Source organism: Cololabis saira, chromosome 15 (genome assembly GCF_033807715.1).
Source record: "Cololabis saira isolate AMF1-May2022 chromosome 15, fColSai1.1, whole genome shotgun sequence".
NCBI classification, from domain to species: domain Eukaryota; kingdom Metazoa; phylum Chordata; class Actinopteri; order Beloniformes; family Belonidae; genus Cololabis; species Cololabis saira.
In genome coordinates this window covers 17092663-17120088 of record NC_084601.1, presented here as the reverse complement: position 1 = coordinate 17120088, position 27426 = coordinate 17092663, and the positions used below count along the sequence as shown (strand labels likewise).

The window sequence follows — 27426 nt, the reverse complement described above, 5'->3', positions numbered from 1 at the left end:
TTGACAAAGTCAGATTTTTGGAAGTGTAAGTGGAGTTATTTCAAAGTCGGACAGAATGCCCAAGGAGCTTCATTAGTTTGTTTTCTTTTCTTGTTGGGCCCCTGGAGAAGAATAGTGTTTTTAAATATAGAGAGGAGTTCTGCAAGGGACTTAAACAGGAAACATACCTTTTCTCCTCTCGCACCAACCAGACCTTCTGGACCCTGTGAGAGAAAAAAAACATGCTCAGTCATCTGCATGTACTCCGGAAGTCTCTATTTGTTCAGGCATCATGGGAACTGCTGACATAAAGCTTATCACAAAAAAACAAAAAAACAAATGGGTTATGAGTTGAGATACTCTAAGGGTAACATCTTTCAGCACCACAAGCCTCATTAAGAGAGCACTTAATCTGTTTTATCTTTAAGGATGCCAAGAATCTGCAGTGGTATTTGAAAGGATGAATACAACTTGTTGCTATTTCTTATGAACGTGAATAATGGGTGTAATAGAACATGACTCTGTTTAAATTTAATTCAATTTGTATTGTTTATTTTTTATTTTTTTTTACTGTTATTAGGCTGTCTTGTAAGGGAGGACACTATTCTAGTTTCCATTTGGTCAACTTCTATTTTTCCATGCAGGTATTAAGACCAAATACACAATAATGAAAACAATAAAGTATTAGAAATGAAAGGGCGAGAGCTATGGTCCATCCTGGAGAGGTTGCCAGTCCACCACAAAGAGACAAACTTCTAGCATGCATGGATTTGGACTGGGAGTGGAGGATGGAGTGGGTGATGGAGTGGATGATGGAGGGGATGATAGAGGGGATGATGGAGCACTCTGAAACAGACATACAATCAAGCCAGGGACCTCACTGCTCTTCCACACCATCATGTCGCCAAGATTATATTGGTCAATAACTGACGATTGACACAGCGGTAAAGGGAAACTTGGGGACATAAATCTAAAATCTCATAAAGCTCCATCTGGCACAAAGTTCTTCTCTACTACAGAACTCAAATACCTGCTACAGATACTGAAAATAACCTGTGCAGCGTTACAGAAATGTGTATTAATTTCATCAAGTTAATATTCATTCATGGCAAGAGAACCGACGCACCTGTTTGCCTTCAGCCCCGAGACCTGGAGCTCCAGGTGGACCCGGAGGGCCCGGTTCACCTTTTACTCCCCCAGGCATCTGGATGCCAGCAGGTTTGCTGCCGACCTCGGCTGGCTGGCAGACACCGCACTCACCCTGGGGAAGGGAGGGGAGCCAGGAAGGTTAGCTCGTTTTACACATCCATTAAAAACATGTAAAACGACAATATTTACCTACTCTTACCTTATCACCCTTTACGCCAGGTTGACCCACGCCAGGCAGCCCGGGTTGTCCCTTAAAGAAATAAATATCATACCAAAGTCATAAAATGATATTATTGCAAAGTAATATCAACGTGGGTGGGATTCATTTCATTGCATGAGCAGTCGAGGAGAACCAACATAAATCATTAAAAAAACAATAATAAATGATCAATATCCCTGGGAGGAATCGATCTGTTTAGCTGAGTGCAAGATTGATTGTGAACTGAAATTAGTTTTGATGAATTCAGAGTTTTCACAACTGTAGCTGATTCATGCAGCTTATTAAATCCTGTTTTGAAGAGATTTTTTTCCTATTATGAGGTTTTGCTGTAAGTTTATAGAATACAGGACCTTTTACAGTTTAAAAAGCTAATTCACACCGATGCTGATAAAGTCATTACACAACATCCAGAATTAGGGTGTATCCTAAGATCTTAGATTGAGTCAAGTATTGTTAATGTTATGAGGTAAAGTTTCACTAATGAAAAACTCAGCAATGCTTCAATGGATTTTGTTATTTAATTAACTGCTTCTCATTCAGTTTTTTCTCCCATAAATGAGTTAAAGAGTTTATGCTATCAGAGTTTCCTCACAACAACATGTCATATAACCATATCGGTTTATGGCCAACGTTAACTTACACAATTAGGTTGTTACTAACTCAGGAGAAAATTTGACCTTTACTGTCGATTGTGACTGTTGCAAGAGAAGGCGCACGATCAACAAAGTCTTGTGACTTCATGTGGTTACATCTTTTACATGACTTTGCTTTTCCCTAAAAAGTCGTATCAAGCTATGGAAAATGCAGGGAAATACAACAATAGTGCGTCAGCGAAGGCTAAAATATGGAGACATGTAATAGACAGCTTCAGCGTGGAGGCGGGGCACGTTGGAGCAGTTGCAGGGAAGAGCTGTTGAGCAAAGCTGTTGTTCATCAATCTCTTAGTCTTTTTTTTTCTCTTTCGAGGAATTTTTATGTTAAGCACCTCTGACAAACACTTGATAACTTATTTCCAGTGTCTGTATCCTCAGGCATTATAGGGTTCCTTTTTTCATTTTCACATTTAGTTCAAAAATCTGGAAATACACTAGACATATGGTGGAGTTTGACGGGGGTTATATACATCCTCATCAGCCATTTATACTGCAGGAGTCTTAGTCTTAGTCTCGCTGCAAGCTGAGCTGCCCTTCATTGAAACGATTGCTCGTCCGAAACCTTGATCAACATTTGTGTCTAGACCTTACTGAAGAGGATTTTACTGAATAAAAAGGTCTGGATATGGAGAGGTTGCACACATTGCAGTTTATCCTTGTGAAAACAGACCAATAACTCGGCCTCTATGAGGCTTATAATGGATACAAACAAGAGGAATGGCTCGCCACTTTACAATAACAATTTTTCCCTTTTCAAGCCATCCGAGATAAGAGCTTAACAAGGCTGAGTGGTGCAACATGAAGCAATTGTACTTCATATCGCGTGAAGTGGCTACTCAATGCAAACAAAACCTTAAAGAAATACAATCAAAACAACATGCAAGAGGAACCAAGGTCTGAAAAATTATAATCATTTTCTTTTGCTTCTCCCATTTCAGCCTTCTCAAGGCAAAATTCAAGAATGATCGGAAAATATCTTTTTCATAGAAAATCCACTGAAAGAAAAGTTGCCATGTTTCTTCCTACCTTTGCACCCCTCTGTCCATCCTTACCACTGGGTCCCCTTTGTCCAGGTTTCCCCTGTCAAATAGTAAAAATTCATTAGATTTTTTTTTTCTTCACCAGAATGCAAATCAAAACATTTGATTTCAAAGAAATGGAGCTTAAACTAAGACTGAAACTTACCGGCTTACCATCAGCTCCCATGCTGCCTGTATTACCCTGCAGACAGGCAAGGAAATATAAAAAAAAAAAAAAAAAAAACAGATAGGGTTTTACAAAATGATAAAAAAGGATGGGTTTTTAAATTGGCAAGTCTCCCTTCACAGGAAGTTGCACCCTACAGGCAACCATGTCAAATGATATTGGTTTTTGAATACCGAGGCTTTTCGTTAATAAGTTTCGTGCTGAGGTAAATCCCTGTGGAAGACAATTTGAGGCTCGAAAATCAGTGCACCACTGTGATTATCTTCCTGATGAAGTCTATTAAGAGCCCCACTCAGAAACCTACTGGGCTAGTTCCTCTTTTACAAGCCATGGCTGCAATTGAGGTCAGCTTCTCTTAGTTCTTACTTCATTTTGATGTTACTTACCTTCTCGCCTTGCGGGCCAGACAGACCTACATTTCCCGGCTCCCCCTTTGGAGCAGAGAAAGTGGACAGAATATAACTTTGATGAAGGTATTAATCACAGCTCATATATGCACAGAAGCAGACTGATGAAGGCAAAAAAAAAAAAAAAGGTCAATTGTTTTCATACATGTTGTACTTTTATATCATTGTAAGTTGAAGACTCACCTGCTCTCCTTTCTGACCAATCCCAGGCTCTCCCTTCTCGCCTCGCTGTGTCATAGTTTGGGATGCGACGTCAGGGAAGAGATTAGGGGGTAGTTCTCCCAGGGTGGGGCACACGGAGCATGGCTCTCCCTAAAGCCAGAGATTGTTTTAAAATGATCATCCACATTAAAATAAGGTATGTGTTAAGGAAAAAAAGCAAAAAAAGAGTTGAAAAGTGGCTTAAGCAGGTGTAGCGTACACAGGATTGAGAACACAAAAGCATAGTAAAGCCATTTCAGCTTTTCAGTCTGGCTGACAGCTTTGTAGATCAGTCTACACCCCAAAATTATAACAATCATAACAAGACGGACGTGAAGCTGACCTTTGCTCCTTTGGTGCCATCTGATCCCGGTTCTCCCTGCCAAAACATACAAAAAAGAGGGTGAGGGTGAGGGTGAGGGTGAGGGTGAGGGTGAGGGTGAGGGTGGGCAGCATTCAGCAGTTTGGCTCATGTTCATCTAAAATGAGCAGACATGGAACGTAAAAACATAATTTGTTACTGTACGTCAGCAGCATCATGGGAAGCTGGGTGGAGGTAAAGAAGGGAAAGCTGGACAGCTTTATTCTCATCTTGGTCTGTGATGTCACAGCACCAAACAAATCAAAGAGTTTTTCAATGGCTGATGGACAGTTGATTGCCAATTTATAATGTGATTTCTGGGGATTTTTGGTCAATATGCATGACCTAGTAACTTATTTAATTTAAAAAAAAAAATACTTATTTTTTTAGTCGTCTCTCTGATCAGGATTATGTACTGCACTGCTTTTTCTTTTTCAAAAAAATGGATAAAGCCAAAAAACTATAATAACAATAATTAGACTTGATTGTACACACAAATACATAAAGTGTTCTGAGTTAATTGATGGATTCCTGTTATCAGCCTGTTCTTTTCCTTTTCGCTTTGTCCTCCATTTCACTTCTTTGCTCAGTAAAGGCTGATACCTCGATTATTTCAAAGCCCTACATTTAGTTTGCAGCGCTGCAACAGCATATTTACCACAGCATCATCAAAACTCAATACAACAGCTTCAAACAAAAGTAAAACGTCTGAAATAGAACCGCCGAGCGCAGATAAGCGACTGTCGATCATTTCTTCTTCTCTGTGGCCGCAGGCAGGAAGAGGGTCCCGCCTCAGTCTGCTGAAAACGTTTCAGGTTTGCCCAAATGCACCAGAGCGAAACCAGCGCCTCTGCTTCATACCCAGTTCTTCTGGTACTGATTGTGCCAGTTATTAAAAAAATAGCTTATAAATGGTCCGATATACTGTATCGAACTAAATGATAAATTTTCTCCAAAGAAGCCGTGTTATGTTGGAGTTTTTGATTGAGACGTCACTTCAGAAACAATGATATGCTTTAAAGCACAAAAAATGACCATATTTCCTCTTTTACAGCTTTAATCTGCCACAAAAAATATGTTGAATCTCTACTTTACTAGTCTCAAAGTAACAAGGACTGTGTGCATATTTATAACCTCTGCCCATAAATATAGACCTACACACATAGGTGCTGAATCTGTGTGTGTGTGTGTATGTGTGTGTGTGTGTGTGTGTGTGTGTAAACTTTGGACTTCTTTCATTTTTGCATTTTTATGACGTTTGCTTCGGCTTGTTTCGCTTGCATCTGCTTTAAGAGAGACTCATCCATAATGCTGACGCTGGCATATCTGGGTGTGTAGGAAGGCAGATGAGCGCGTACGGGTCACACTTCCCCTGAATATGAATTAAGCACAAACTGAAAATGAACGAGTCCATACCTTCTCTCCTGCTTTTCCGTCCACACCTTGAGGCCCCTGGTAAATACAGGTAAGAAAAAGGTTAAAAAGAAAGGATGGGAAAGAGTAGTGGTTTTGATCCAGAGGTTTGCGAGAGAGAGGTCACATCTAGCGTTCCCTCTCTGCTACGCTGCAACAACCTCTTTCTCCCTCTGCCCTAACCAGGTATGACAGATTGATGCTGGCACTATTGGAAATCGTTGCGCAGACAATCTCATAAGGCTCAAGATTTATACTCAATGCCCCTCACCCCCTTCCACAAATCATTCTCTATTTCACCAGCAGGAGTAAGTGGGAGATGTGGAAGGAAGGGGGGGGAGAAAAGAGGAAGAGAATGCACAGTATTCTGAGTCTAAAGTCATTAGAGAGAGACAACCGTGTTAAGATTTCATTAGGAAACGACGCTCGCCGCGGTGACTAAACTTTTGACAACATATCAGAGCTTCTCCCTGTGAGCTGCTACGACGCCGCAAGACTTACACAACCGCGAGGTAAGAATAAACGCCCTACTTTTCCTCGGAATAATGAGGCAAATTCAATTTATGCATGTATATATACGAATCATACAAGTGCCCGAGTTTCAATTGTCAGAGAAATCACAGAGAGTGTGCACAAAACTCCAATAAAACATGTGGAAAAGGTCATTAAAATGTAATACTGAACTTTCCCGGCAGGTGCAGAATACATCACTGTTCATTAAAGTCTGATATACTTACTAGGAGTCCTCGTTCTCCTACTCCTGGCACCCCAGGCTCTCCTTTAGGGCCCGGTTTCCCTTGCAAAGCCACGGTGTTGCCCAAATCTGCAGGCAGCACTGGACACACCTCGCATGGGTCGCCCTGAAAATGTGGCGGGAACGAAAAGCGTTGATGAGAGAGATCACGCCGTCATGCAGACAAGGGATCAATGGCATTTTACGTGTTATACCTTTTCTCCTTTAGTCCCAACTGGTCCTCTCGGCCCCTATGAAATGAGGAATCTCCGTCAAACACTGAAATCTGTCGGTGGCTCACGCATGCATCACTGAATACATTGTTTAAAAGAGTCTCTCACTGGATCTCCTGATGATCCATCGCTTCCCGAAGGTCCCAGATCTCCCTGTTAAACACAAACAAATACTGAACACCATCCTTAAAAAAAAAAAAGCCTCGGGATGTTTGAAATTGACTAATAATTGCACGATGCTATCAGGTATGTGCAAGGAAGCTCCATATCAGTCATCCGATGAGAGCTACTTTCATTACCGTTATTTAAAATCCTTGTTATTTAGATTAGCCTTCATGTAATATTTGTGCTTGACAGTAATTAATTATACATCTTTATGTTTTGCCACAAGCATTAAAACCAGTCAAACATTTAATCAAACATTTAGCATCAGTAATATTCCATGATAGACATGTTAGTGTCATTTTGTTTGTTTTTTTTTCTCTCATGGGTAAAACGTATTACAAAATTAAAACTCAACAGCAGATCCATGATCTTATGAGTCAAAACTTTACGATGGGAGTTTTTATCAGATTCTTCCAACTCACTTATTCCAAATATTCAACAATATTTTCAGATATTGTTCACATTTTTTTAAATATATTTTTTATCCACTAATATAAAATATTTTAAAAGCTTTTATCCATTATTCTAACATAATTATCATGAAACATTAATTTTATCATAGTTAACCACACAATAATAATCATTGTTAACTCTTTATTCAAGTAAACTGTTGAACTGGTGCATTGTAACTTTTTGATGTTACAAATATCTTCATATTTGAAGTCTTGATTCATTCATTTCCCCCTGAACATGAATATGTGTGTGCATTTTTTTTACATTACAGCAATACATACTGCATTGAACATACATCCAACTTTCTGATTTTAACTTTTGGACAGGAAGGAAGCAGCTAACAGGAATGCAAAATAATGAGTCAAATTCCCAAATGCGGGCTTACCTTTTCTCCTTTTGGACCACCCGGTCCACCTGGGGGACCCTGTCAGGAAATGCATGGAAGCATATAAGTACTCTGAAAGGCTTTTTTAGGATGTGTCCAGTCTTTTATCAAAGACAAGAGATCTGCTAGGAAAAAAAGGACTTCTGCCAAGCCAGGTTCTTTAGAAGTATCTCTCATAAAACCATGTTTTGAACACGCTGGCTGCATATCAAAGAGGAGTAGAAAGACTTAGAGATAAACACACCAATGATGTCTAATAAGCTACCGGTACGTGGTATTCTTTATTCAATAAAAGGGTTTTTGTGAAGAACTGCACTCACAGGAGGACCTGGCCTTCCTACTCCTGGCAGACCTGGAAGTCCGGGCTTCCCTGGTTCCCCGGCCAGCCCTTCGGGACCCACCTTACCTGGTGTACCCTGGGAAAAAAAAAGAAAAAAAAAAGAATGAACAGACAATGTATTGAATCAGAACCGGACTTAATGTGTCTGACAGGAATGAATGCCACCAGACCTTCTGTCCCTTGGGGCCGACGACACAGACAGACCCCACTCGACTCTGGGAAATGAAGACGGACAGAGAAGACAGAGAGCGAGAGGTCAACATCAGTGGAGATCATTATCAACTGGTACAATCAGAGTCATCCCAGCGATATCCGACGAGCTCTGCTGAAATCCCCCCCCCCAACACGGCTCTGTAAATCTCTTAAAATGCATATTGACTTGACTCATGTGTTTGGCATTTTACATCGGGGAGATGGACAGCAGGAGACGCATTATATTCAAGGGGGCTCATATGCAATATTTTCTGCCTGCCTGATTCGAGCAACATCAACAAGCACATTCATATTCACCATGTCATGTGGATTCGAGGCTTAGGAAAATTTATCCTCCACCAAATCCATTTGGCGACGATAAGCACTTAGCCCAGGGAACGGCGAAATGTGGATATGTTTAATGCCAAGACTGCTGGAATATCTCAGAGCACACACACACATGCCGTCAATTGTTCAACTAAAGTTTTTATACATCTACAGGATAATTTCAATTTGCAGGAAAGATTAAAAGGTTTTAGTATGCCTGAATAAATGGCTGTCTGTGTGAGAGACGAACAGCGCAGTCAATGAGGCAGCATTGATCGTGAAAGCTTTGTTGCTCGAGACTAATCTAACAGGCATTAATAGGCAGACTTAACGCAGTGGGAGAGAGGAGGAGGGGGGGGGGGGCAAGGTATCAATGGGAGTCTGAGCTTAAATAGTAATACCGTATAAATTTACTGAATATCCTCTCAAGCCTGATAAAGGCGGCTGCGCTGGTGAATGTGTGTGCCTGCGAGTGGAGGGGAACAATTATAGCAAACATTTTTAAAGCGAACTGCCTTTTTTTTTTGGTTTAATACCCGGGAGAAACTTTCAACGATTGCGGTGCTCTCATTCTCATGCAAAAGAAAAGCAACACAAACACCTACATCCCTGCCCGGCGTGCCCGTCAGGCCCTGCAGACCCATCTCTCCCTTCTGTCCTTTTTCTCCCTGGATGGAGCGCAACGACACAAGAGGTCACAATTGAATTGTGCAGATCATTCCAACCGTCACGATTCGTCACCGCAACTTTCTTAAGCTGCTTCACCTTGTACGCCGCCGCTTCGCCCCAGTTGGAAGCCGTCACCTGTGGAGATAAGGGATGTAAACAAGGCTCAGATCAATGAACTGACTCTAAAAGAGACAAAACACACACCACTGAAGCGTGGGTTTAAAAAAAAAAAAAAAAAACAAGCACAAAGTGACCAGTCACCCCTGTGGACCAAATTTACACACAACCTGTCAAACGGTTGAGATAGATGCACATATTTCCCCACAGAATCATAATTTATGGGCAGAAGCAAAATATATGCACATATTCATGCATATAAGTGCTCATTAACCAAGCGCTGGTAAAGAAATGTGCAAAGGATGACAACTACACAACCAATTGCATTATTGAATGCTTAGAAATAAGGTTTTGCCTATAATTTTAAACTTAAACGCTAAAAGGATGAGCTAGAGTAACCCCTAGCAGAATGCTGGCACTCACCGACTCGCCTTTCTCTCCCTTCTCCCCTCTGGGTCCTGCGCACTGAGGTTAGAGACATGTCATGTCATGTGGGCATGTCACACAGCACTTTTGGTGACAATTTCAGAACCAAGGTACTGCATCCCAAATAAAAAAACAAAATAAACGCTACTTACTGGACCTGAATGGGAGCTGGAACAGTCCGCACTCTGAGGTGGAGAGAGAGAGAGAGAGAAGAGGAATGGAGGCGAAACATAAAGCATGTCTATGAGCATCTAGCAACTTTTACACTTGATATGGATTATGTAATTATCCTTCACACCCACATGGTCTCTTTTTTCCCCTTTCAACCTAGCATCCCCGTGGAAGTTTACTACCTGTAACACACACACGCAGACAGTTACACACTCCCTGGTTTCATAACATTGACTTGATCTATTGCAAAGAAATGCAAGTAAAGATCAGTGATCCTTACATTCTCTTCCCTACTCAGGAATAAACAACCAGCACACTACAGACACACAAAAGAAAGGAAAGATTTATTGTCATATTTTATTCATCATCTTCTCGAGGAGTTTGTGAAGAAAGTGGGCGTCTTTTAGTTCCACCGTTCACCTGGTGGGGGCACTGTTGCACAGAACTAAGCTGCTGAATCTGTGCTGCTGCACTAAGCAACGAGGAGAGGATGAGAAGAGTGCAAGTGGGCACACTTGAGGACACGCGAGCATGCGTGCACACGGCACGCACACGCCTCCCATGGGAGCAGGAGATCAATAGGAATGTCTAATTCCCACAGCACAGGAGTGAGTGGACCAGCTGCTGCTCACAGGAGGGCACAGACATGCATGGAGTCACATGCACATACCAAATAAGGGCAGTCATTATAAATAACTGAAGCATTTTTAGCAGACGCTGGTAATTAAAGCTGAAATCTCCAATCCAGTGTTTCCTGGAGCCTTGCTTTCACACACCAGGAAGTGTGCAATATGCTGAAGCAGTGACTATGAGCTTGCTGAGACAACGAAAGAGGCCTTGTAGCAGCACGGAGACAATGTGTAATTCTCAGGCTTTTTTTTTTCTCCCTCTGATTTTTAGGAACCACAAATCTATCAATGGCTGGCTAAAACAGCTGCAACAATGAGTCACTATTTCCTGGCTCTCATCCGTAGTTGTAGGCTAATGCAAGCCCCCATAAACCTCCATTTCAAGCCCGGCAGGCAGCGTTTTCTTACATTTAAAAGTGAAAAGTGCGTAGCAGTTATGTTGTCAGATAATTTTGCAGTGTTCAAAAGTCTCAGGTAATTCTGATTGATTTAATAACCCATTCACGTTGTCTTTTGTAGTGCCTTCTCTCCTGTCTTTTTGTTAGAACCGCCGTATCGTGCATCTGCAGTAATTAGGAAGAAACTACCATTTATAATAAAAGCGAGACGTTCCATATCTGATTCAGATGCAGAGACAAAGGTTTTATAGAGCTGATGATTCAGAAAACCTTGGGGGTTGAGGAGTTGTGTTCGTTAGCAGCTTCCTATACTACATTTAGCTGACGGAGAGGAACACAATGCTGCTCTTTGTGATAAATGGGAAATTGGAACTCCTGACCTCCAACTGTGCAAAATCAAAGAATACGATAGCTTTGTAGAGAACTTCACCCTGAGTTTTTGTTACCACTTTAGGATTCAGCAAAACTTGAAAGCACCTGAGACGCATATTTATTTGATTTTACACGAGACCTGAAGTACTTGCAGAGCTTTTTTTCCCCCCTTTTGTCCGTTAGCTAAAGTTTCTGGGGATAAATTAATAAAAATACTAACTTTTTGCCACTTTTCTCCTGCTTACTACATATCCCATAAAACACATAAAATTCACCATTAGTGATCGCTTAATAAACGGACAATAATCAACCCATCATAAAATACCTGCAAACACCTACAGCTGTTTATAAGGTAACAACTACACTGTGTTTGTCACGCTCACATTACAAATAGTCATTTTACCTGTCATTAAAATGAAAATACCAATTAGTTTAACTGTAACAGAGTCTAATTTATCATGTTCACTCAAAAGTCTTTGAAAATCACAGACATTCTGCTGTGTTTTGAGTTTTCGTTGTTTTTCCGTTTATTGGTTTATCACCATCCTTTTGTGACAATTTCCTTTTCTTTCCTTTTGCTTGGTGTGTTGATAAATCCCTGCCGATTGGCGGAGCAGAACCTTTTCACTCACTCAACCAAGATGCACCGACGTAGAGGAAACAAGCTTCAGCGGAGGTTAGGGACTGGCTGGCGAAGCGTGGCGGGAGCAGCTCATGCCACACTGACCGAGATTTAAGGTTCGGGCTTCCAAAGTCACCCCATTCACCACAAATTCCAACCATTTGTGTACAATATCTCATTAATTCACATGCAGCTTGGTGTATTTGTGAGTATTGTGGAACATTTCATAATATCAGCTTATATTAACGGTGGAGTGCTATAGGTCGTCTGCTCTTCTGGGAGGGAAAAAAGAAGAAAAAAGAAAGAAAGCTGCCTGTGTTATTTGACCAAATGTAATCTTTTTTTGTTTCCTTGCAAGTGTGGTCCCCGGCGGGCGAGCATGCGTGCTCCAACCCAGGTAATAACCTAAATTGAGGGAGTCAGGAGAGGCGGCGTGCTGCCTTAGTAAGCACACGCGGGAGCGACATAATGAAGCGCCTGGAGTTTTGGATCCTATTTGTGAACAGAACATGTCTACTGTAGGTGAATGACAAAATTAACAGGCAGGAGCAACTCTCCACTGAGGCCCTGCGTGTAATTGGATGCAAGTCTGTTTCCAGTCAGCAGAGGGGTGAGAAAGGCAGGAAAAAAAAGCGTAGCGCAAGTGGACGACACATTTTATTTTCAGTGGTACGTGCTGATACACGTTGGAGGCTCCCACGCCAATCACGGACCCTGGACCGGGTTAAAAAGATGGTAATGCACTGGACTAACTAATTCTCTGGCCTAGCCGCGTGGCAATAAAAGGAAGTTGAAGTCGAAGTTGACTGCCACTGTATTCACAGACTCCTCCCTCCAGCTCGCCCGCCAAACCAATTCCACGACTGAGCATGCTGGGTCACGAGGACAATGTCCTAGTTCTTTCAAAATAAAAGTCAAGCATTGTACATGCGTATATGTATATATACATACATATGTAATAACATCAATCCACTATATAGACAAACAATACAGTGGCTATTCTCACTCATTCCTCTATAGAGATATAGTGGTTGAAGTGGTTTGATAAAAAAAAATACTCAAAACAAAGAGGGAGTTTTGAGCATAGTCTGCCAATTGCTTAGGTGGCTCTTTTTGGAGTCTCATACCATGAACTTTTTCCATACTTTTTAACTTTTTTGCTTCGTTCTCATTCGCAATTTGTCAATGTTCCATTCTGCTCTCTAAAAGGAACCGAGTGGAAAATAGATAGCCTGGCCTGAAATGTCTGTTTTTTTGGCCTCTGCAAAGAAAACCAGAGTGCAAACAGAGAATAGGTTTGTCTTTTTTAAATGAGAAGTTCCTTTATCCTTGTTATTTCAAGCCAGGATGTTATCCAGTATGTCTCATTTAAAAAGCGATGATGTTAAATTGTGTGTGTGTGTGTGTGTGTGTGTGTGTGTGTGTGTGTGTGTGTGTGTGTGTGTGTGTGTGTGTGTGTGTGTGTGTGCAGGTGTGAACTGTAAAACATACTTTATCTGCAAGGTCCTTGGATGCAAAAATGTCCTGGTGGAAACAAGAACACAAAGCACAGAAAATTAGAGGTGTTGTTATACCGTACTTCATCTTTAAAAAACCATGTCGACAGACACTGAGGCACTGAGAGGGAGAAAAGAGCAACAAAGAAGACTCTGAATACTAGACGACCTTTACATTGGGAACTGGATTTAGTAAAGTAAATTAAAAACAAATCTTAAAGAGCTGGAATAAAAGACACACCGTGGGTGAGAGGGTCAAAGCTGCTGTTCACAAAGCCCTGTACCAGACCTTCTCTTTTTATAGTGTTGCAAAGAAAAGTGGTTAAACATGACGAGAAGATGAGGTTCAGTATAAAAGTTCAACAGTACAAGTCACAGTCGTCACTTATACCTGTTACGTCTCTCTGAACTGGTGAAGCGGCCATGAACAACCAGAGCCAACAGAACTGAAAAATACTCATGAAGAACTCTGAGGATCCACATCCAAACATACAGTATAGTCTTCCACTGTAAATATTACGAGGGGATAAATGGATGAAGACTTGGGAACAAGTAAAATCTATTTAGTCAAACCTTAAACTGCAAGGTCCTACTCCTGGCACTTTTTAAAGTAATGAATCACATCTCCTTGGAGAATTGTTCAGACAGTTATGTAACTTGTGGGCGGATATTGGGGCTGTTCCTACCTGGTCCAATTATCAGTCTAGACTGATCCCATCCCACACGGACAGATCTAAGCACCGTTTACACCTGCATCCCCTCACACTGCCCATTCCCCACAGTTACGTGAGTGAAAAAAAAAACCCAGTAAAAACCCAGCCTGTGCCATGTCATTTTTCAGACATGAGCATGTTTGATGCTTCTTAGTGGCTTTTATCGCTGGTTATTTTTTGTTAAACAAATATTTCAACAAGCTCATCCAACAAAAGACAATATGAGACATGCAAAAGGAGCATAACATAGCTCATCTACGATGTTTAGAGAACGGTGTCATTGCTCCTCTGTTGACTACACACAAAAATTGAAGCTTTTTAAATCTCGGCAGCTTTCATTTATTGAACCAGACGCTGTAGAAAAGGCTTCAATATCTCGGCTAAGAATAAACAGCAACTTTAATGCCTGTAATATCTCAATGGGCTATGCGTGTTGCTTGCTGCACAACAGATCATCTCCCCTCTCTTAGATGCTCCACACAGCTATGTTAGATTAAAACACCGGTTTTTGGGAGCTAGGAATGTGCTCTGCACTGCTTTGAACTTTCAGGAGGCCCATTTAAAGGCAAGTTCCAGAAGCGATCCAGGGCTCTTTGGCCGAGCACCCACAACTGCATTAGTGTCACTGCAGGAGTTCATATGAGAGACGAGCGGGATGTTTTCTGCCAGTAATAAAAGCTCAGAGTCTGGAAAGTGCTTCTTACAGACTCGTAGCAGAAGTCGGCCCTTCAGTGTTGACCGTTTCCGTCCACACAGTCCGCTCTGCAGGAAGGCAAATGAGATTAACGCCTAAAATTCTCCTACCTTGTCAAAATCCAGGACTTATATTACCCACAGTTCAACTCAAACAGCATTGCTCAGATTCTGGTGTTTTACTCGATAACATTAGCTGGTGGAGTTTAAGAGCTCTGTGTGGAGTATCAGAAGACTTTCATGAGAAAACTGGTTGTTTTTACTGTGAAGGCTACTTAAATTAGCCAACAAATACATATTCACACGAAGGGTATTTTGCCAATAGTTACCCCAAAGAAACCCTGCGCTTGTTTAGAAAGGCTCAGCTTAATGAAAGCCATGCTGTGGCTCAGGAACATCTGGATGCATGCTGGAATCTTTGCTCCCATAATGCAACAAAACGCAATATGAGACATGCAAAGGAGCATGAGCACAGACAATGCTAGGACAAAACACTCTCAAGTAACCAACTTTATGCACACATATGTGGCATCTAGCAACAACAGAGTTCCTGCTGAGATTACCAGCTACACGGCAAAAACAGCCCCCTCCAGGAATAAGCATAAAATTGCATGAATCTCGTCGAAATCATCTTGTTTTGAGCAGAAAAGTCCATGTGCATGGGTTAAGAGCTTCTTCCTTGACTAGAATTCTTAAAAACTAGCAAAAAAAGTGTGAAACAGTGGTCTAACGAGTTTGTTTTTCTTCCTCGTGAAATGAGTTTTTGCAGCGTATAAAAGATGAAAGCAGAAATTTGCTCAACCCCATCGTCTCCTGAACTTATTCTCCTGGTATTTTAGCACGAGCTTTCATAACAATGCCAAGCTTAATATGAATGATAGCCTTGCAATATATTTTGTTTGTTTTTTATGCACTTGTGAATAATTCATACGCCTTGCCCTGACCTTAAGACGAGAGGAGATGTATCAATATCAGAACAGTCAGTCGGCAGTGTGAGAGCTCGCAAGTCTTCTAGTTGGAAGCATCGATATGACTGATTAGTGTGTAACAGACAGTAGACCCGAGTGAGTAAATAACAGGATGTACAGCCTTATTATTAATAATTTAGAAATTAGAGTATGTGAAAACAAACTTAAGAGTAGAAGAAAAGGCATGTCTTCATACTGTATCACCGTTTACTTTCAAATGGAAAAATCTACGCCAGCTGGCAAGCTGGCCGGCGTTCCTTTGCCAGCTGAAGCATCTGAGACAGCTCAGTCTGTTGATGTGTGAGTTTAGCCTTTTCCTGATGGGAGAGTTGGACTTGTGATCACTCCTGACGGCAGATTTGCTCGAATTTGTGCCTGAACTGCTTCTCAGATCCTCGCGAGGGGAGCCGCAGTAAGGGGTGCTCTGCATCCCGCGTGCCAGCAGAAGCGGATGTTTTTTCTTCCAACTGTGCCCTGATCACAGGCGGTTCCTCGCCTGTTTATCCCGGAGGATGCGACATCCGTGACGTCCTTCAGAGTTACACATTCTGTTAACGTCAGTCCAGTCCAGTTCCAGTCTCACGTTTCCCCGCATTGTCCTTGACGGCGACTCCCTGACCCGGCCAACCTGCAGCCTTTCAGACAGAATCTCTGTCCTCTGGGCTCGTTCTGGCACACTCCCCATCTCCACTTCATCCCAGATGTCCAAGCTTTCCTCCACCATCCCCCGACTCCTACATTCCTCCATACATCAAAACCCATTCCAACTGCTAAACACACATATTCCTTTAACCTAAAACATAAAAAATGTGTGCATATAGAGTCAGGCTAGTATGAGAGGGATCACATGGGCTTCTTTTTGTGTCAAAGCATTGTGTGTGTGTGGGTGTATATGCTGGTTATTTGTGATTTACCTGATTAAATGAGGTGTCGAGCTCATTTTCTGCAGCACGCCGGCTCTTGGGGGCATCGGCAGGGCACTGCAAAACAGGGGAAAAGACGTACTCTTAATGTTCACCTGAACAACATTCACACTGGCCACAAAGCACACAGTTTTAGGGCTGGGCGATTTTGGACAAAAATAAAATCCCGATTTTTTTCTCTGAAAACCCGATTTTCGATTTCAATTTCGATTTCTTTTGGTAAAACTACAAAAGACAATGGAATAAATTCTTTCAAATATTTTATCTTTATTTTTTAAAGAAAAATAGCAAACAAATGTCCCTATTGGGAATGAAGTGCAATTGAAAGATACTGCAAATCCTCTTTGAGTTTAGTAAAGTGACAACATTTACAATTTTCTTGACCAAACAAAGATGACTAGACGAGCTCTGTCTGTAATGCAGCCAGATGCAAAAAAAAGGAAAATCGATTTTCCGATTTTCCTTTTTTTAACATCGTCTTGATTAATAAATCCGATTTAGATTTAAAATCGATTAATCGCACAGCCCTACTCTGCATATATTCCATTTTGAACCAAAGGAAGGGAGAAATGAATATAGTGGGGCACCATTCTCATCACATGAGGATACTAAAGTTGAAGGGTGAGGCAATGTGACGACTCCTTTCATTTGCGTTTTATAATGATAACAGACACAATTTTTGAACAACTGCTCTTTCACTTTTCAGCTGGGATGTAAACGCTGCTTGCAGGGAGACCCGCAGCACACATGCCTAAGCTAAAGAGAAAAGGCTTCCTTCCTTAAGCCTTTAATCAATTTTACAGCATGCAGTCCCTCCTGCGGAGGACTTGACTTTCATACTTCCGAGGAATCTTCCCGCCCCCGACTTTGCGTCCCCTCCTCATACACTCGTTAGGTGGTGAAAAGGAGACACGTGTGCAGGCACAAAGAGAGAGACGTGAGCGCAGACACCCCGGAGAATTCTGTCGAAAAGTTGACTAAGGACAAAAATATTTTTGGCTTAAAAAAAATAAAGAAATAAATCCAAGAACTGCCTGTTTCCAATTCCTCTTATAGCCGATCACACTGTGAATCCACTGAATCTGTTTTGTATTTCACAAGGCTTTTCTCTCAGTTCCCCAAACATTAGCTTCGACAAAAAGAAAGAAAAAAAAAACGGGGGATGGGCAAGAGAAAGACAGAGAACTATAAAGACAAAGAAACTGGAGAAAATGCTATTTATGAAGCCGAGGAATATATAATCATCGCACAAAAGAGTTGCCAATCACAGTTTTTTGGGGCACACAGAAGAGAAGTTATATAAAATCCTACAAATCGCATCCAGAGAAAGCTGCTTACACTTGTAGGAGTGCACGTTAAGTACCAGCCTGGGTGACATAAAAAGAGCTCTTCCTGTGCATGAAATCTGCAGATTTCTGACCGCCTAAAATCAGTTTGAAGACAAAACAAATAGTATTGCATTATAAAGACAAAGCCCTGCTGAACAACCCCCAGAAGTAAATAAGAAGATTTAGCTTCCCTGGTCCGTTTAGGTAAAGTCTCGGTCTTGTTAATACCAAGTATATTGCGTTAGTGGTTTTAAAGGTAAATGGCATGTAGCAATATTTGTGTTTGTCTACTGTGGAAGGAAAAGTTCATATCAAGAAAGAGCGGGGACTCTGTGCTTATTGTTTATGAGGAATGTATGAAAATAACTAACTAGCCCTGTGCTTGAAAGTATTTATTTGGGTGTCTGAAGTCACTATCAACTCAAAAGCTCTGGAAAAAAACAAACAGGGCATCTTGACTTGTAAATATAGCAGAATTATTTAGTTTATACTTGCACATTTTTCTGAGAAATTGAAAATTCCTCTGTTGCATTCACTGCATTCACTTGCTTTTTTGCACTGTTTGTTGTATTGACTCTACCAATCCTTTGTCTAATGTTTTATATCCACAAGTGTAAACACAATTTCTTGTTGGTGTTCACAGTCAGAGGTTGTACAAAACGTAGCACTGAAGGTTTTCTTTTCTTCTGCACCGACAGTGAAGCCCAGCATTCAGACGGAGATGCCGGACAGAGGTTTTTTCTCCATTCTTCCGACGTTAGTCACAAATAGAAAGGGTTTCCGTTCTCACCCGAGCTCCGGGGATCTCGCAGCACGACTCCTGGATGGCGAGGGAGGGGTCGCAATACAGCGTCACCTGCTGAACATCCATCTGAGAAAGAGATCAGGAGGACGAAGAAAAGAGTTTCAAACATGAAGTGTTTCACATACAAGGCTTTATGTTCTTCTTTTTACAAGTTTAAATGAGGCAATAAACACGATTAGGAGAGACAATTATTTTCTCATTTATAGAAAGGACTGGGAAAGCTATTCGTCAGAGAGCACATAAATGCACACACAGATGCACATGCTTGTTTCTGCACTAATGAAATACCTTTCCTGCATCGTAACTAAGCCAGCTAACTGTTTATCGGCATAAGCGGTTCCTTTATATTCTATAAAGGTCGCTAAGTCAAGATTGTATAAGCGTGCAACATCTCAGGGTCACATTTTATTTTCTGGACAACACAGCAATGAACACAAATAACCAGAAACGCCCACACAGTAACACACGCAGCGAATCTTAAACTTTTATTGTGGAAAATGGGTTCTATACTTTCAGCTGGATAAATGCATCTAGGTAAACTTCCATATTGTGAGGGTACACAGAGTTATATTACACTGCAGCTGATCTAATCGGGATCATTTGGTAGTAAAGGTCACCATACGTCCAAGCAGTCACTTTAGATGACATTTACATTGCAAGACAGGGCACTCACAAAATGTATGTTTAATCTGATTTATCAAAGAGCCAAATGCATGCACGTTTAATTTCTGAGACGTCTTCAATATGCAAAGGTTTGTTTTTATGCAAAATTCACGCTTTTACTGACAGAAAACCGTATCTCATTGCTGCCATTTCAGATCTACGGGTCCACAGCGGTGTTTTGTTCCAGGCCCGATTTGACTATTTTTATGGTGCATTTCAAAGATCGATGTCCGATTGCATTTTAATTTCATAGTGTAAATACCATATTTGTTTGTTTTTATTTTCTAATGTCAAGGTTTTAACTATAGGCCAAAAACAAGCAAATAAACAACAACAAACATCGTGCAGGTCTCACTCTAGCAGGGTTTTATTTTGAAGCTGTTTCTCTTTTTCAATCAATTATAAAAGAAAAAGAATCAGAAACATGATATTAAATATGAACTATGATTATCCTTCTTTGAGGCTGTTTGATTCAGTCATTCAGAAGCTCATTGTATTAGTCCAATCTCTTATCTTTCATAATAAAAGCCCTGCTAAAAAGAGGAGGCTTTTTTTCAATTAAATTAAAGGGGAGTTTCAGTTTTATTCAAAGTGGAAGAAAAGTTAAACCTCCTGTAGATTAAATCTAATGTACTCATCTTATATTACGAAAGAATTCTGTCTTATGTACACAATCTTCCTGTTAGTGTTAAACATGAGAGAAATGACTGTTTTTCTTAATGAAAAATGAACATCTGTCGGAGTCTGTGACTCAAATGCAAACACATACAAAGCGTGTCGTGTTTAACGTTAAAGCATTGCAGAAAATTTAAGACAAGTAATAGTGATGAAAACTAAAATGAAACGCATGTTATCATAAAGTCTTCAGCTTATTTGTGTAAATACAGTGTAATTTGTTCCATACTTGCACTGGCCCAGCGTCTGACGCCCGGACTCCCAGCAGGGTGTGTCCGTCTGTTGCCAGAACCCCGCGGGGCTCAAGGGGCTTCGTCTCGATGGAGCTGCAGTCCACAAGGAAGGAGACGGCGCCACGCTGCACGCTGAGGGCCAGCTTGTGCCAGCGGAGGTCCATCAGCGCCTTCACCCTATCCCCGGTGAAGATGACGCTCACCGGGTCGGCCGCCGGGTCTGCCCCCCTGGCCCGCAGCGACAGGCTGCGGTCGGGCCCGTTCAGGTCCACCGAGAGCTGCGTTTGTGGAGCAGATGAAGATGATGATGAGCAGATTTCACGGGACAAAGATGGGTGGCAATGATGTTGTCTGATTTACTACACACGAAACTATCACTAAACAAAAACTGCAGAACACAGGAGCAAGGAGAGGCAAAAGGAAAGACGTATTAATTACACACGCCAGCAGTACAGCCAATCAATCACTCTTAATGAGGCAACTTAGCCTCCATCCATCATACACTCTAAGTATTTAAATCTGGTCTCAGATTCGTAGTGATTATTGGGTTTCTGGGGGACTACAGTTCTTCATCACGGAAGACGTGTGAATAACAATGAAGGTGAATGAAATAAGCGAGCGAGAGATGACTGAGGGAGGGGCGCCAGAGAGATGGGAAGAGAGCGAGGGAAGTCCTGTGAAAAACGAGAGAGGACAAAAGGCAAAAGGGGGATGAAAGTGAGGAGAAATTGAAAAGATGTCACGCGAGAAAAGAAATCGAAAGGGGAAAGTGGTTGAGTGTGCAAAAAAATGTGATGAGAGGAAGCCCGAGCAAAGAGGGCAAAAAGTGGGATGATTAAAAGGTGAAAGATCAATGAGGAGAATGAAAGGAAGAAGGAGAGTGAGTGAGGGAAGGCATGACAACACCAGGGTAGAGGAGTGTGTTGGGGGATACCTGTGGATATCCTTGCTGATCAGATATCTGAAAGAGGTAGACGGTCTCCCTAAGGGCAGCTTTTTTCAAAGCCAGTGTGAAGATCAGGGTGAACTCTTCTGGCAGGCCATGAGGGAACACCTGACTGGAACAGAGATTCAGAAGGGTCAGACACATGACATTCCTCAACTCACAGGGGTAATAAAACATTCAAAACTACTCGTGTTCGTTTAATCACTGAGAAAATCCTCTTTTACAGTCATCTCAGTCATCTTTACATTGCTCTAAGTCAATCCCCAATGTTACATAACCTTCAAAGAGATCCCTTTTTTCTCTTTAAAGGAAAAGGGAGTAGGCTTCTTTTCTGGTGGACGTGAATGCGTGCACACATTCAAACGTACTCTTGGTGAGTTGTACTAGGGAAATAAATAAAAAGCATTGCCTCATTCTAATCCTTTATCCGGGGGCTTCAGAGTCCCGGGGAGAGACACGCCCCTCTACAACACTTCAGTCGTACACGGTCAGATATAAGTGAGTTAAAATGAACACGACAGGCGAAAACAACCAATCTGGTACTGTGGATTGTCAGACAAACAGCTCCACAGTCCTCAGCCAATCAGAATCCCCCATCCACCCCTGGGCTTAAATGTTCCACAATGCATCACCGGTAGGACCTGCATCCATCAATAAACAGAAAACCAACAAATAAACAGAGTTGAAACCACTTGAAAACCACTTCCAGAACATGTGTATTGAACAGTTGGTAGATTTCGGGGTAACACCATCGTAATGCCACAGTTAAGGACACCACAGAAGGTTGTTGTTGTTGGTGGTGGTGATGGTTTTGTTTTTAACTAGTTAGGGAAAAATGTTGTCAAAGTTCCTATCGTATGTATGTTTTTTTCAAATGTTGAATGTTGATCAAAATGGATATATTTAAGAAGGATGCTAACTATAATGTTTAAAGATCACATGAACAGAAAAAGCCTCACATATCACTGTGAAGGACCACGTCATTACCCAAGGGTACTATAATAAATCTATCTATAAATCTATCTATCTATCTTACGTCACTGCAAACGTCAGTTACGTCGCTGCATTTGCATTGGTGCGAAAATCGAAGCAACATCTATGGACAACAGTTTCCATCATTATTGCTACTTACGTCACACAGTCGTACACATTGTATGTACCGGTATATAATTCTGCTGCTTCCAATTTGACCTTTCAACCAAACTTTTAAAAGACAATATTACAGAAATAGTAGCAGTGCCAATAATTGAATTAGTTTTCAAAATCTAAAACAACTACTAAACTTTTTGACTGTTATCTCATGGTTTATTTCAAAGCTTCTCTTTGTTTCTGTCTATGCCAACGAACCTGCAATGAATAAACTTGAAAAAAAGTTTCTAAACTTTGCCTTTGAAAATGTAGAATAAATTAACAAAACAAAAAAAAAAACCTGACAGCCAGGCTAAGGGTTTGCGAGCCGACATTCCACAGAGGAACTGAAAAGTGATTTGTTTCATCTACCAACTGACAGCTAATAATTAAGTGGCATTAAAGTTCCTGTACCCAGTGACAATGCAAAGAGATGAAAAGCAATTTACGTAGAATGTTCTTCAGGGAATTCAACAGTCTGTTAAAACCTCAGATACTAAAGAAGTGCTGACATAATCAAGAAGAATGATGTGCAATTCAGTCAACATTCATTTAAAAGCCTATCAATACATACTTTTAGTACATAATATATGAGTGTGCTAGATGTAAAGCGTTTCATTCAAAACAAGCCGTGCAGGTGCAGCTCTCCGAGGGTTCTGGCTTCAACTCAAACTTGCAGGAACTACAAGAGCCACAAAGGACTTTTTTTGGGTGTACCGTTTGCGATTACATTATTTTTAAAAAGCTGGGATGATACATAAAATAATACCTCCTAAAACATTCAAAAATAAAAAGAAGAAAATTGTTTAAAATCTTGATAAAGGTACAAAAACTGTTCTCATGAAAGACTTGAGTCTTTGAGGAGCTGCTGCACACCGTAGGGAGTCTTTGCTGGAAGAGCTTGAAAAAAATTACATTAAGGCTTATTCATGAATATCCTTAATGCCAGGATGTTGTAAGTGTTTTAGAAAGATTTAGGAGCATTATGAAATGTTAAAAGCTTAAAGCTTCCAAATTATTTGGCTTGTGTTACAAGCCTGAAATGGAAAAATGGATGTATATCAACAGGAAAGAACATACTCAATGTCTGTGACGCCTTAAAAGTCAGAGTGTTTACTTGTTTATTTTGATTTCCCATCCTCTTCCAACTTTTTTTCTGATTTATGGTCGCTTGTTTGTATGTTTCTGCGTTCCAAAGTGAACTCTATTTATTTTTTTCCCCATTTCGCTTCCTTCCCAGGCTTTTGTTATGGCTACGGCCAGAAAAAACCCTGCGTACGACCTCTTGGCATTAATTTTCAAAGCAGATACAGTCCAACAGGCTTCATCACTCGATTTTGGTCAAGGGCATCTCAGCACACACACACACACACACACACACACACACACACACACACACACACACACACACACACACACACGCACACACACACCGATACAAAACAGACACACACAGTCGTTCCACAGAGGTGTGTAGATGCACTGAGAGATGAAGGGTTCACAACCAAGCCCGGTAAAATATACGCTCACCGAGATGGTAAACACTTTGAAATATTCTCCCTTGCTCTATTTCACTCCTTCTCTTTCTCTTTCATGCACACACACACACACACTCACACACTAAGAGGAACACACGCGCACACAAACAGACATGCAGCAGAGTTGTTGATGCTGGCAGCTGGTTTCCCGCTCCTCCAAGTGGAATGACAGTGATTTATGACTGAGGGAAGATCCAAGGGGAAGCAGTCTACTACAGGACATCAATACACAGAGAAGATGATTTCCAAAAAAAAAGGTGAAGAAGGGAAAACATGCAACAAAATAGAGAAGAAACAAAGAAAGCGGAAAAGAGAATAAATGAAAACTGCAGTCTTGAGCCCAAGGACCTCAGGATGGAAGTTAAAAATTGAAAATAATTTGAAGATCTAACCCATCGTTACTGTGTGCAGAAAGAATCTGAAGACGTAAGAGACGGTACGTGAAAGAAAAAGAAAAAAGTTTATCCTGCTCATCATGAAAACGCCCTCAAAAACTATTATGCTGGAGGTAGAATGACCTTTACTTTCAGGATCCTTGGAAAACACAATCTACTTACGTATACACAGACACACACAAACAATTGGGAAATACATCACTCAGTACGGGCCACACTCAGATTAAGCCTCATTCAGATCTCAGAAAAGTTACTTCTGCCTGAAAAAAGAAAGAGAGAGAGAGAGAGGGACAGGAAAGTCGGTGTATGCCACAAAGGCAGAGGAGGAGGACAGAGAGGAAGTCTAACGGTGAAAAGGCAGATCTCAGGTGGGGATAACACTGGGAGAGATGTATCATCACCATTATGCTCACGTCAAAGTGTGCTGGAATCGTTCACATTCGGTGGCAGGACATTTGTCCTTGACTGTTTGAGTGTATTGATCACAGCGAAATGGAAGGAATGTTGAAGAGCCAATGAAAGACTACTCCAGTATTAAGCTCCAGCAGAAAGTTGTTGTTACACGTTGTACTTTTTCCATCTAGCGCAACTGCTTTCCTTTTTGTCATTTCAAAAAATATGTAAACAACTTAGTAAGGCAGTTAACTTTACTTTCATTCATTACTGGATCTGGAATATTTTTTACAAAAAAGACTCAACTCAAGGCCGAATGGCCATCATTCCCTGAGTGGAAATGCAGCTGTAAAAACTGTAAATGTTTCTTCTCACAAATCTGTTCTCTCTATACTTCTCTCGTTAGCTTTTTTATGACCGTGCTACATCCTTACTCGTTTACGACTCCTCACTGGTGACAAAAATGCTTACTTACAACAGGAACATCATAGCCGTCACCTTTGCCCTGCTACCTTTACTGGCTCATAATTTAGTCGTACGTTTGTAGTTAATGACTCATCATTTTTTTATTAAGAACAGCAATGTGTAAACAAACTGTAAATTTAGTTACGTGATTATTCCCTAAAGGCACTGCTCCTCTGGCATGATTAACTAGCATCTTGGCTCCATGCCATGATATCACAAAATGATGTGCACATGCAGACGCTGCGTGAAAGAAGCAACTCTAAAGTATTCCGATCATGCATTGCTGAAATCCATGAGAGCTGCTTCAGTGGTCATTGCAGTATTTTAGAGGATCCAGAGACGGTACTCTGCTGGCCAGAGATCTCTGATGCAGCTCCCTGGAGTCTGCTGGAGACACTCTGCCAACTTGCTCTGGCACCTATTGCCTTCACCTTCCACATCTTTTCTAGATTTTCCCTCACCCCCTGGCAATTCTCCAGCTGGTCCTGTCCCTCCTTCTTGATTAATTCATTTCCCTACGGCTAGTGGAGTATTTTTGAATCTGAATTGGATTTGAATTGATTTCTCTTGGGATCGGTGTGTCAGTCATTACTGCTTTAGTCTGGAGTTCTGGAGTTTATCATCCACCACAGAGTCCAGTTGGTGAGCCATCACCAGCATATCAGTCTGGATTTGGGAGTCCCACAGGATCTTTGCCCTTTCATTCTCAATCATTCTTGGAGGTAAAAACTTAGGGACTTCCAAACCAACACAGATGTTCCTGTACAGAATTCCTGCTACTTGGTTGTCGTGATTAGTGATGCACCGAATGTTCGGTAACCAAAATTGTTCGGCCGAAAATAGCAAAAAAACACTTTCGGTGTTCGGTGGAATAAGTGGGGAAAAACCGAACAATTAATAACGGCGTGTGATGACGCAATCAAACAGCGAACAGCGTGGAGTGAGGTGTTAAATTCAGAATGTCAGCATGTCAAATCATTACTTGGATGTGGGGAAAAATCAGAGGACACAAGAAATGATCCAGGCTGAGTTGGGTTTTGGAAAGTCGTTCGGTCCTGGGACGCACCTCGCAGGAGATCGGGGAGAGAGCAGAGAAAAGGTACTACCGATGCGATGTGCCTCACTGTCTGATATGTTTGACGAGATCCTCCAAGAAAATAACCCAGATTTTTACAATTACTTTACAAGGCTTCAAATTGAGGAGATCAGCCCCATCCCACCGCGACCTGATTAACTGGATTTGAACCGGAGAAAATGAAAAGGATTATGAGAAAAATACAATAATACAGTACAGTAAGACAAATTGTGACTGGCGGGTATTTCACTGCACATTTATTTGATTTATGCAATGGTGAAAAAAATGGCAAAATAAAGGAAAAACCGCGAGAACCATTGTTCGGTATTATTCGGTATTCGGGCAAGTGTTTATTATTATTTTCGGCTTCAGTTTCATTCACACATTTTCATTTCGGTGCATCACTAGTCGTGATGTTCTACAGCACTGAACCGTAGGCTTTCTTATAGTCGATCGGTTTGCCTTATCTTTCAGTTTTTGTCGACTGCTCTGTAGACTGGAAGTTGGTGCTTGGCCTCCATGTGTTTCTTGGTTTACTTAGATGCCAGTGCTGGGGTTGGTGAATTCACAGGTTCCTTGAGAGAAGTGTTTATACCAGATGTCTAAACAAATGTGTCGGAGTTAGAACAGTTCTGTACGGAGGATTAGTCAAAGAAGTCCTCCTGAACAGTATATAGATCTGGTGCAGAGCTACCAAAACCCATGCTTACTCATCACTCCCAGCAGAGGCTCAACCAGCTCATCTTCAAGGGTTAACTCACGTTTTACCTCCAGCATCCTGGAGTAATGGATATTTTTAGTACTTCAGTGAAGATCTGATCACATTTTAGCTCATATTAAAGCTGTATTACCTGCAGCTCTGGTATTTTGCCCTTCAAATGTTTGATATGTTGATTTTCTGCTTTTTTATCATTAAATGGAAATTTTGTTACTTTTATACAACTGTAAGTATTTCTATTTGTATCTTGTATTATATTGTAATTGTGTTTATCTTTTTTATTTTTGGGTGAAGCAAGAAAGGCACACAAACAAAAAGAAAAAAAAGATAACATGAAGTCCTAAAAAACATGAATAAAAGACAGAGAGTTCTCGAGACAGAGTGAAAGGCAGCCAAGGGGCCCTGCTGATGTTTTAACATTGATTATTCTCTGTCTCAGTCAAACAAAAG

General features: G+C 41.2%; 1 protein-coding gene across 6 annotated transcripts in view; it reads right to left on the bottom strand.

Annotated features, from left to right (window-relative positions):
- col16a1 (collagen, type XVI, alpha 1) overlaps window positions 1–27426 on the bottom strand; it is a 76853-nt gene that overhangs the window by 28908 nt on the left and 20519 nt on the right. For 4 of the 6 annotated variants that reach the window (XM_061740987.1, XM_061740991.1, XM_061740992.1 and 1 more), the window contains exons 5-30: window positions 21253–21376; window positions 20315–20596; window positions 18733–18813; window positions 16606–16671; window positions 13313–13345; window positions 10081–10116; window positions 9932–9982; window positions 9782–9814; window positions 9627–9668; window positions 9183–9221; window positions 9023–9085; window positions 8069–8113; window positions 7879–7974; window positions 7559–7597; window positions 6664–6708; window positions 6538–6573; window positions 6327–6449; window positions 5593–5628; window positions 4159–4194; window positions 3798–3926; window positions 3594–3638; window positions 3187–3222; window positions 3028–3081; window positions 1328–1378; window positions 1106–1240; window positions 168–203 (exon numbers count right to left, since the gene is read on the bottom strand). In XM_061740987.1, coding sequence (XP_061596971.1) covers window positions 168–203; window positions 1106–1240; window positions 1328–1378; window positions 3028–3081; window positions 3187–3222; window positions 3594–3638; window positions 3798–3926; window positions 4159–4194; window positions 5593–5628; window positions 6327–6449; window positions 6538–6573; window positions 6664–6708; window positions 7559–7597; window positions 7879–7974; window positions 8069–8113; window positions 9023–9085; window positions 9183–9221; window positions 9627–9668; window positions 9782–9814; window positions 9932–9982; window positions 10081–10116; window positions 13313–13345; window positions 16606–16671; window positions 18733–18813; window positions 20315–20596; window positions 21253–21376 — 1792 coding nt within the window. The remainder of the gene's footprint in view (window positions 1–167; window positions 204–1105; window positions 1241–1327; window positions 1379–3027; window positions 3082–3186; window positions 3223–3593; window positions 3639–3797; window positions 3927–4158; window positions 4195–5592; window positions 5629–6326; window positions 6450–6537; window positions 6574–6663; window positions 6709–7558; window positions 7598–7878; window positions 7975–8068; window positions 8114–9022; window positions 9086–9182; window positions 9222–9626; window positions 9669–9781; window positions 9815–9931; window positions 9983–10080; window positions 10117–13312; window positions 13346–16605; window positions 16672–18732; window positions 18814–20314; window positions 20597–21252; window positions 21377–27426) is intronic. The other 2 variants (XM_061740988.1, XM_061740990.1) reach the window with 2 other exon arrangements.